The sequence below is a fragment of the Ischnura elegans genome, chromosome 12 (genome assembly GCF_921293095.1).
Source record: "Ischnura elegans chromosome 12, ioIscEleg1.1, whole genome shotgun sequence".
Lineage (NCBI taxonomy): Eukaryota > Metazoa > Arthropoda > Insecta > Odonata > Coenagrionidae > Ischnura > Ischnura elegans.
In genome coordinates this window covers 67,025,194-67,036,155 of record NC_060257.1, presented here as the reverse complement: position 1 = coordinate 67,036,155, position 10,962 = coordinate 67,025,194, and the positions used below count along the sequence as shown (strand labels likewise).

The 10,962-nt window shown below is 38.3% G+C and overlaps 1 protein-coding gene across 4 annotated transcripts in view; it reads left to right on the top strand.

Annotated features, from left to right (window-relative positions):
* Positions 1 to 4,362: 4,362 nt before the first annotated feature.
* LOC124169862 (S phase cyclin A-associated protein in the endoplasmic reticulum) overlaps positions 4,363 to 10,962 on the top strand; it is a 215,495-nt gene continuing 208,895 nt past the window's right edge. For 3 of the 4 annotated variants that reach the window (XM_046548666.1, XM_046548664.1, XM_046548663.1), the window contains exons 1-5: positions 4,363 to 4,919; positions 5,184 to 5,333; positions 5,617 to 5,720; positions 5,792 to 5,938; positions 6,573 to 7,907. In XM_046548666.1, the coding sequence (XP_046404622.1) occupies positions 4,763 to 4,919; positions 5,184 to 5,333; positions 5,617 to 5,720; positions 5,792 to 5,938; positions 6,573 to 7,907 (1,893 nt within the window). In that variant the 5' untranslated portion in view covers positions 4,363 to 4,762. The remainder of the gene's footprint in view (positions 4,920 to 5,183; positions 5,334 to 5,616; positions 5,721 to 5,791; positions 5,939 to 6,572; positions 7,908 to 10,962) is intronic. The other variant, XM_046548665.1, reaches the window with a different exon arrangement.

Genomic DNA, 10,962 nt, shown 5'->3' with positions numbered 1-10,962 from the left:
TTTTGAAAACATATTCATTGCAAGACTGAAAACTTATAGAAATCTTCTTGTTCCTAAAACACAGATATGAGGGTTGAAAATATGATCTTTTTATACTCTCTTGCCTACGTACCCCTCAACCATGGCATGTGAATGTAGTGTGAATAAACTTTCTTTTCACCCTTTAAAGTAGGTAAGATGACAATTTGTTAAAGGCACTCTGCCAGATTTGTGAAAAGAGTGCAAGTGGCACTTCTCCAGTGCATGCACCTTTAGAATGAATAAGCTGTCTTTGCATTTCCTATTGGATGTACCCAAGGAAGTGTGAGGAGATAATTTATGAAGGATATTATTCACCATTGTAAAAATCATTTGCATTAGACAAGATTTGAACCCAGTCAGATCCTCCTAATCGTCAGTCAGGTACGCAATCAAATATAGGTATGTAAATGTGAATTTGAACGCATTGGTCTCTCTTTCTTATACCATCAGTGATGGGTCTTCCGTCCCTACGTAATTACCAAGGACATTGTATTCATGGTCTGTCATCAGGGGGTAGGGTGAGCAGTTCCGGATTATTAGGGTCCACTACCTGCCAGACACACGTCCGGGGTTGATGGAAAAATATCTCCCCCGCTCATGTCCTGCACACACTGGCAGCAAAATTTTGACTCTCCCGCAGCTAAAGCATTAAGGCCACAAATGCCAAATTTTTTGCCACAAATATATCAAGAAGTTGGGGTCAGATTGAAAAACTAAAATATTAATGAAACTTTCTTTTTTAAATTCTATGACTACCTATTATTAATAATAAAAAAAATTGGTGAAGAAGCCAATAGGGTGGTTTCCTATTATTTTTTATTGCCTAAATTGTAAGATTAATTCTCCCCCTGTATGTGTAATTCAGACTAGGTTTTCTAAATAAGATATTGGGGCCCTTTGGGAGATCCAGGCTCTAAACCCAGCTGAGCCAAATGATTTTTGTGCAGTTAATTTCATACTTTGGGTAAATAAATTTGCTCAAGAGTGCATGATAGAGTACAAGCTTACAATTGTAACCAGTGACAGATTAGAATGGAAGGATTAGGATGGCTGATCCCCATGATTTCTGCAAAAATTGAACAGATGGTATGTAATCCGAAAGGTGGCTCCCCAAAGAGAGCTTTTATTTCACCTAATTAACAATGCTTAAAAATAATTAAAGAATATGTAAAAGCCTCTTGTTGAAAAGAAAAGAAAAACTCCTACTGGTCGGAGCATAGAAATGCCATGGAAAGGCATCAGATGCGATTTACCTCTTTGCAAATTAGGATGTTATCATCAACATCACCAAGGAAATGGAGTTGAAGTAGGGAATTAAATTCAATATATGGTAAGGCAAAATTCTTACCTATTCAAACCTATTTTCCTCATTGCAGAGGAAAATAGGTCTACCAGTGGGGCAAATGGGTATTTAAACTTCGCTCATGGCGGGGAAATGTTTACGGCTGGTTTCAGGCGGTTTAGGAAGGAGAGGGTTAACTGCTTCATCTGCTAAAGTGTGGGACCACCTTTGTCTTGAGCCTCTCATTCTTCGCTCACTATGTCAATTACAAATCCACATAACCTTGGTCTTCTTATGATTAATCCTCATGCCATATTCCTTGCAATGCTAATGCATCCACTAGAGCACGCAGCCTTCTAGCTAACTGGCTAATTAATGCCTGGTCATGTGCAAATCTCACTTATTTAACTACCATTTTAAGTTACTCAACCTACCGAAGCATTTTAACTTCTGCTTTCAACTTATCTGGTCGGCGTACATGTTAAGAAGCTAAGGCCATATTGGAAAGCCTTGTTCCACACCTTGCCAATGCTTGATTATATTCCGGGTTGCTCTCCTCTAGGGTCCCAATTATGTAGGTACCACTATTGCATCACAGATTGACTCATCCCTGCTTAAACCAAACTGATTTTTTGGTAGAATAATCCTTTGCCCTAGTCTCCATACATCTGTTTAAAAATCCTCAGCACTACTTTAGCTGCATGTGATATTAGACTAATGGGACTGGGATGATAACCAGGGATGCCGACTTACAATAAATATTAGGGGGGGGGGGGGGGGGGGGCAAAATCTTGCCTTGGGAAATTTTATAAGTGCCTAATGAGTTTTAAGTTTTTTAAGCATTTTAGAAGAGTCATATGATCATATGATCAACTTTAGAACCCTGATAACTCGAATCTCGATATCTGGACACTCTGCCCAGTGAGAAATGGGTGGTGGAATCCACGTGGAACCCACGTGGAAATTAGGTGGAAATGTAACGTGGATACCTCGTGTTTTTGGTCGTGGAATCAACATGGAACCCACGTGGAAATTTGGTGGAAAAATTAAAACAGCAGTAGGTGCTGCCCTGAAACATTCTTATACATTACCATGGCAATGCATAAGAATGTATAAAAATTTGAAACAAGTTTATACAATTTTTTCATAGGGGATACCATCATTTTCTGCTCCACCATCAGGCTGTCAGTTGAAAAATAAACATATCTAATACAGAAATATTACATTCATGTAATTTATCCTGAATTTTCCCTGTGGGTCCAGTTTGAATATGATTATCTAGAAAATATCTTCTCAAGACATCTTGTAGATATCAGAAAAGGGAACATTCAGAAGCCTACAAAATGTCTGGAAGCTATTAAAAAATATTTTATGGATATTTTATGCTATGATGATCCTTTATCTCATCTATGAAATATTGTTAATTTAAAAATTTATGAGAAGAACCAAAGCATTGCAATGCACATTTGCTTTCATCATGAAGAACTATCTGCACATGGTTAGGGAAGAATTTAAATTTACTGCTTATTCAGTGGTGGCATTTTGTTTGGAATTGTATGAGGAAGTACATTAGCTGCTGGGTATTCGATTTAGATATAGAGTGGTTGAGGTTTTAATGGTTTCAGGACAGCACCTACTGCTGTTTTAATTTTTCCACCAAATTTCCACGTGGGTTCCACGTTGATTCCACGACCAAAAACACGTGGTATCCACGTTACATTTCCACCTAATTTCCACCATAATTTCCACGTGGATTCCACCACCCATTTCTCACTGGGTGGGGAAAATCGACAAGCCTGACACATTTTTTCCTCACAACCATAATGAATTTTTGAGGTGGCTCGGGCCCCCTCAGGCCCCATGGAGTCGGCGCCACTGAATAGAGCTATAGTCTATGCATTTTGTACCCTTCTTCTTTTTTTGGTGTCATATTTATAGCTGTTTCAGTGACATCCTCTACCCAAGACCCTAGCTCATAAATTCTACATACTAGTTAAAAAACTTTTTCATAATACTCTTCCCTAAATTTTTAAAGGCTCACGTGGGGTAATGTGTACACCCTGTGCTTCATAGCCCTCATATAGCGAAGGAATCTCTTAATTTCAGGGTCTAAGTTCCCTGCTTACCAGTTACATACCTATCATATATCTCTTCTTCACTTCTCAATCTCCCTTTTTATATTTCATTGCTTACTTGCCCTCGATATAAGTTTCCAAGGCTCATTTGGTTGCACTCCATGATTTTAGGGAAGGCATAATTGGTTGGTTTTCCCATGGGAAGTGTGCTTCCATTCCAACTACACATGTTAGGTATTTATTATACGTAGCACCTTCATGTGCACCATCTTTTGTCTGGCTCCTGATATTCGACCTATCTGGCATAGGTATCCTTACCGAGATTGTCCGGGGTGTCCTTACTTAATTTATAACTACCCCCACCAGTGTAACTCTAAGGGTCATAGGAACACGGTCTTACCACTGCAAAGAGTTTGTAGCAAAAAAATTGGAGAGTGTAAAGTATTGGAGAGAGAGGTATTATCTTGTGAGCAATTGATTTTGAATCGGTAGATAGTAAATTGAGATATTAGGAATTGGCAAGTGAACAGAAATTAACAGTTAAGAGGGATGAAAGCTCCTCAGTGTCCTGCAGGTTCTCCCGATTGCTATAAGTTCACTAAAAATAAAAAAATTGAGGTTCGTTCGGTAGGTCTGCTTTTCATACCATATATCCTTGACTTTTGGCCGGATTTTAATTTCTAAACTCTATAGCTCACTGCTGCCTTACCCTGGGTCAATACTTTCAGTCCAGGCATTAGAGAACTCTTGGCTTTTAAATTATATTATGTCCTTATAAATGAAACTTATTTGGTAAAAATAAGATTAATTTTTACTAATAGATACATTTTTTAATTTTTATACACCAACTAATGATATTAATAGCTGCGTTTCTGGTATTATTTATTTCCATCATTGGTTGTATAATTCATGAAAATCTGAAAATTTGAAAAGAGCGGTCGTTGCGGCACAGCGTAGTTCTTTTGTTACATTCTATCGAACTGCAGAAGCCGATGAGAAATTCATCAGCCGTATATTGTAGTGCGCTTTGTTTCATATTTCCTAGTTAGAAGTAAAAAAAATAACGCTAAGGAGTTTTGTGTGGGAAGTGAAGCTTTTTTAATGCATTTATTAAGGAAAGGTCTTTCTCTTCCGGGTGCGTACCCTTTAAAATTCTTGTTTCCCCATCATTAAGAACAGCTGTGGGTTCTGCGATCATGTGTGCTCTAGCGAAAGTGAAAACATTTGTTTATGTCGTGTTTAGTGGCCAAATGCTTTCGGGCTCCCGTATAACTGAAGCACGTTAAATCTGTTGCTTCCAAAGACTATATAGTGAAGTAGAATGTTGGCATGGTCCTTTAATTGTAATATTTAGTTCAACTTCGTAATTATGAATGTTTAATGAATGATAGTGAATATGACAGATTCGTTGCGTTTAAAACAGAGTTTCAGAAAAACTCTTGCAATGGAAGAAGTGCGGTTGCTGGTCCAGGAAGAGGGACGTGCTGCGAGGAATTTAATAGCCTTCAGCGTTCCTGTAGATCAATCTCAATCTGAAACATGTAAGTTACATTTGTGGATGAACTATAATGAGTTTAAATGTCGTTTTGAATGTAGTATTTTGATGGTGCTGCATATAATCTTCGTATGCTAATATATATTATATTTTTGGAGATGTATACTGAGCCAGTGCTGTTATCCTGTTACTTACATTAGACTGATTGAGTCCATGCATGGACAAGAATTATCTTCATTCTTCTGACCACTGTTAAATGGTCGCTTTACGTTGTTCGTTTAATATAAATGTTTATCCCTTTCATGTTCAGCCAAAGTGTCACTAAAGAAGCCTCCCACATCCCCAAGGGGTCCTGTCGCTGATGGAAAAAAGGAAGAAAATCTAAGACCCACCAAACGGTCCTCATCGTTAACAAAATCTAGAGTGAGATCAGCATCAACGGGACGAGATAAAAAATCTGGTGAGTGTATTGAGTTTTAACTGCCCTCTTGTTAATTTTTCCTCGTGTGGCTCAGTGAGAATTAGTTTTATGTTCCATTTTTATTCCTGAGGAAGGGCTCCTTCTGTCATTGCTGGTATTTAGTGTTTGTAAAGGGATGCAAGTGTTAATTGTATGGTCAAACTAACTCTGAAACATCCAATGGTGTTGACTGAATTTGTTATGAATACACTTTACGTTTTGAAGTAGCAGTTTTGGTCATCAGTACTAATATTCGGTGTGTTATTTTATACTTCCTCTGCAGAACTTCAAGCTCGTTACTGGGCATTTCTCTTTGGCAACCTTCAGCGGGCTGTTGATGATATCTACCAAACATGCGAGAGTGATGAAAGCATCACAGAATGCAAGGTGAGTTGTGATTTTAAAGTTTGATTTCTTGAAATTTCATTTGCTTACTATGTCATTTTTTGTAATTTAAGGAAGTAATCATGGTGCTGGAAAATTACACCCGAGACTTCTACAACTTGATTGAATGGTTCAAATTGAAATGGGACTTTGAAAATACGCCTCCTCCGCAGCGTCCCACATCTCTTACTTGGGAAATCAGGAAATCCTCTCCAGGAAAGGTTTGTATTTGTCTCTCGGTCTCTTCATTATCATGGTAGTTAATGCTGCCATTAATTAAGAATTTTTTTGCCATTGAGGTGGTTGAGTATGCTGGGCTTAATGCAGTTGTTACTAGCATCAAGTGATTATTCACCATTCTCAATATTACTTCAACCATTTGAACAGCAAAAGGCATGAATTGTTGATCAGAAAACTTTCCAAATTTAGAAAAATGCTTCTGAATTATAAATCCATTTGGAAATGTAATGAGATAAAAGCTTTGGAATGATAGTAAAACTAGCTTTGATGCAGAAGTTTCTACACTTATTACTTACATTCAAAACTGAACTTTGCAAATCTGAATCAATGCAGGAAGTATATGAGTAAAAAATCCTCAGACCTTAGTTTCATTCCAAAATCTGTCTTGCTGTCATCAAGGTCCTTAAATCTTGACTTGGAAATGCTATTAAATGCTGAAAGATTCAGTATTTTATAGCAAAGTATTATAACTAAAATTCTGCTCTCATTATAAATGTACAAATAATTTTCACTGGAGTTTAGAGTCAGTTTATTTTTGTGTGGATTTATTTCATTGATGCTATAGATGCTAGTTTGTGTTCTGTGGTGCTTCAAGATGGATTTTAATTTTTGCAGGCTCACACCTTATCCTCATTTGAGAAAGGAGTTTCCAGCAAGCATTCTGTGAAAATTGATGGCAACACACCAGATTCCTGTGAGGGGTCATTAGCTGCTAGAATTCTGAGCATGCACTCTCCTCCCCTCAGATCAAACCCTTCTAAGGAAAGGTCAAAGGTAGAAGAGACGATAAAGCCAGGGAAATGCACAAGTGACACATCTGAAGTCTCCCCTGAAGAAATGGTAGAACTTGTGTCTGCACTGAGTGTTCTCTCTGAGGTTGATGAAGCCAAGAAAGAATCATGTGGCAAATTGGACATTTCTAAAGATCATCCCACTGAAAATTTACTAATGATTGCTAAGACAGATGCAACCACCGTTAACATTGATTCCTCATGTAGTGCTGTGAATGAAATCGGAGATGAGAAACCGGGTGATCTTGCAGAGGTTAGTGAGAGTTCTGTCAAGCAGTCAACTGTTGAAAAGGTTACTGCAGGCACCCCAGAACCATCAACTGCAGGAGAAAATCATTTGGTGATTGTAGATGCTGCAGTAGGAAACAATGAATGTGGGAGTGAAAATCCTCCCAGTGATCAGTTGAGCCATGCTATTTCAGAGGAGGATTTGCCCAAGAACATGGTCAGCCAAGCATCTCAAACAGAAGAAGAGCAAACAGGGTGGGAAGCATCACTTGCAGCTCCATTAGAATCTCAAGTTCCTCTAACCACCGACTCTTCCACCCAACCGGATCCTGATATTTTAGGTCCTTTGCCCTCCAACCTGACCAAATCTGCTTCTGGTTCCTCTCAGCCTGGTGGTGAATCCACAAAAGTGTCAAGGGTAGTCCCAGGTCAGAGCAAGGTATCACAACCAGTTGGACAAAGGCCGTTGGTTACCAAAAGTGAAGAGCAGGGTGTCAACGTGGGGTTGGGCAAGGATGCGTCGACTACTAGGGTTGTGCTTCCTAGGGTCGGAGGCCGTGGTAGGGGAATTGCTGGACTTTCTGTGGGGGTTGTTGGGTCTAAGAGTGGCTCTGATGTGCCTGGGATGAGAGGAAGCCAGAGAAGTGAGCCGGAAATATCCAAAGGGCGTGGAAGAGCGGACATAATGAGGTCCAGGGCCTTACCTTCGAGAGTTGTGCTGGGTAGGACATCACTTGGAGGTCCATCAGTCGGTTTGGCTGCCCGTTCATCTCCAGCTGTTCCTGCATCTGGTCCAGTGCCAAGGTTGATGAGGAGTCGCACCATTGTTGAAGGGACCAATAGTGCATCTAGCTTGTGGTCTGTAAAGAGGCAGTCGTCAACTGAAAGCGCAGCCAGGACCAGCAGGCCATCACCATCTGTTATGCGCCAGGTAATAATTCCCTCCATTACTATGTATACTCTCTCTAGTTTAATAATTTTATTTGCTCTAGAATTTTAATTTTCTTTGATGAAGATTGCTGCTAATGGTCCATTTCATTCAATCTTCATTGGAAAGCAAACCTTTGAATGCCAGTCAGAATTCTATGAATGCAGGTCCTTAAAGCACTGTAAAATTGTAATAAAAGTAACTGATTATCAATTTGTCGTAAATCCTCATATGGGTAGAATAATTTTTATGCTCAATATTTGGTTAAATTAATGTCTAGAGTAATTTTCAAAAAGAGCCAATACATAGTTAAGTTCTTAGTAAAATGTTGCTCTGGAATCAGACTATGTATTTGAGAAATTATATCTCTTTTAATGCCCATTTCCTGCTCTAATTTTATTGCACATTATTTTCAGTGTAAAATGCTTCTGTGTGTTAGTATTTTAAATGTTTTGGGAATGTTTCAAATACACCCCTTTTCTCTTGTGTATATTTTGTCTCACCTTTTGAGGGGTATCTTCAATGCAATATTGTAAACGTACGGTCTGCAAGCTTTCCGCACCTATAGATTGTACATATGTTTATCTCAGGCATATAGCCAGTATGGAATATTACCTAACTGTATTTCTTGTTGACAATTTTCTTCATATTCAATATTTTCAAATTACCTCATCATTATTTGGTTTAAGAAAATCGGATATTATGAACTAATGTGGTTTCTTAAAATTTTTTTTTCGATTAAGGAACTAATTAGATTCACTTTACAGGCCACTAAATCGAATTATTTATTAAGTAAATTAAGTAATTGAAAGTTAAAATTTATGTTAAACATATGAAATCATTTTGTGTTCAGCTGACTTCCAATTGCTGACCCATGATTGATTTTAGAAAAAATTTATCTAGGTATTTACACCCATGTCTCGTATAGCGCAAGGGATACGTTCCTTGGGGTCTTTGCGCTATACGAATTTGCGTTATAATACGAGAGCGTTTTAACATTGGGAAGATAGGGATGCGTTCCTGGTAGCATAGGTCTTGGGTATTGAATTTCCTCTAAAACATATATATTCCCATAAATAGCCTTAGAAAACATTATTTATATAAATTTTTATAGTTTAAAACATCTTTAAAGATAGTATGCACGCATTTGAAGACTTTTATTCACGTTAAAAAAAATTCTTACGTGCTTTTGAAATTCCCTCCTGTCGTGCGGGTGGGCTAACATCTGCTATCTCAGGGGTTCTTAATGCATTGCCGGTAGTTGACGATTTTTCAAACCAGTCGAAAAACAACTATTGTGTCACCCAGGACCTTTTGTCGCTCATTGAAATGACAGGCAAATGCTACTTTGAATGCCACTTCATAGCTAGCGGAGTTTATGAATGATAAATCATTTTAATGTGAAGTCCTCCGAGTCTTTAGCAGCTACGCGAAACAGTCTTTAAATGCCTTGAAACCTGATCCAAGTTTTCCTTCCCTGAAAATGAATGAACGAGAATGCATTCTTTTCCAAAAGAATATCGTCTCGTCAACACTAAAAACTAGTTGATGGGGAAAGGAGCCACTTTCAATCACAGCTTGGAGTTCATCCGAAAATGTTGTGGTGACTACGCTATCAACACTTGCAGATTCACCTGATATCGCCGCATTGAAAATACCAGCATGCCGTTTAAATTCTGGAACCAACCGGAGCTTTCACTAAATGTCTCGGAGCGATTACCACTCTCGTCTTTTTGTACTGATTCACTATGAACTTTCCGTATGTGTAGACCGCTTGGTTGAAGTTGGTGCGGCTGAGGTCACTGATGTTTTAACTTCGTCTTTATTCAGAATAAGGCATCGTGCGTTTAAACTTCCGCGTAATATTGCTCTGACGTTCTCCATTTTCAAAGCAATTGACCCATATCAATTTCTCTTCTAGGTTTATGGTTTTTCTTGATTTTTCTACTCACATTCCTAATTTTTGCCATTTTCTCTTGGTTTTTACTCTGCATGGCTCTATCGAAATCACCTTCTACTGCTGAACTGTATTCTTGAGACGCAGAGGGCCTACGACTGCGGGGAGGGAACGAAGCTATTGTGTTTGAGACTCTATAGCGGACCCTCTTATATGTTGAGGCTATTCCTGGCTGGTTAGGGTAATTGAATTTACCGGAACAGCTGATGACGCGCCTTCGGCGCGCCAAATAATGAACAATATGCGCAACTCGGCCACCTTTCCATTTCTCCCCCGCGAATACCGATGACCTTGAAGGCTTTAGCGTAGACCCTCTACCTGGAAGTCAACCGTCCGATAACCTACGACGGCATAAATTACGTCTCCACCAGTATTGCTTAAAAAAAAACTCATTTCCACTAGCCCCACGCTTAATTAATGATCTAAATTAATTCATTCTGTTAAGGAGACTAGATAAATTACTTCGGTAGGCCGGCTATCTGGACCCAATGATGAGTAATACTTTTGGCCATTGCACAGCAATGGATTTCGATTAATATATAAACAAAGAAGAAAATTTGAGGCAAGCAATAATATTAATATGCGAAAAATGATAGAAATTTTAGTGTGTACTTAGCGCAAGTTCACGTTTTATCACGAGAGCGTTTAGATTTTTGATTAGGCTACACTGCGTTGCAATGTTTCCCCGAGGAACGAATTTGCGCTATATCGAAATTGCGCTAATCAAAATTGCGCTAATTGAAATTGCGCTATACGAGACATGGGTGTATATAAGCTGTAGTGCGATTGGTGCCTACTATATTTTTCAATCATTGATTATATTGGGGTATCCCTTCAATATTCCATAGCGAATACGTCTACATGCAATGTATTTCAATGTATAATATGGAGGAGTCTTTGATCAAAATACATAATTCTTTAATGATTCTCCATTGAAAAAGTTAATGCTTAATAAAATATAATTGAAAACTTTTTATAATGTTAAGGATCAATGAAACACTTTGGGCTTCTCTTTAATGGCATTCATCGTTGAAGGTAGAGAAATAGCTAAAGAAAAATAGTCAAATTGAATTGAAAATTCTTTAATTTATGTATCTAAAA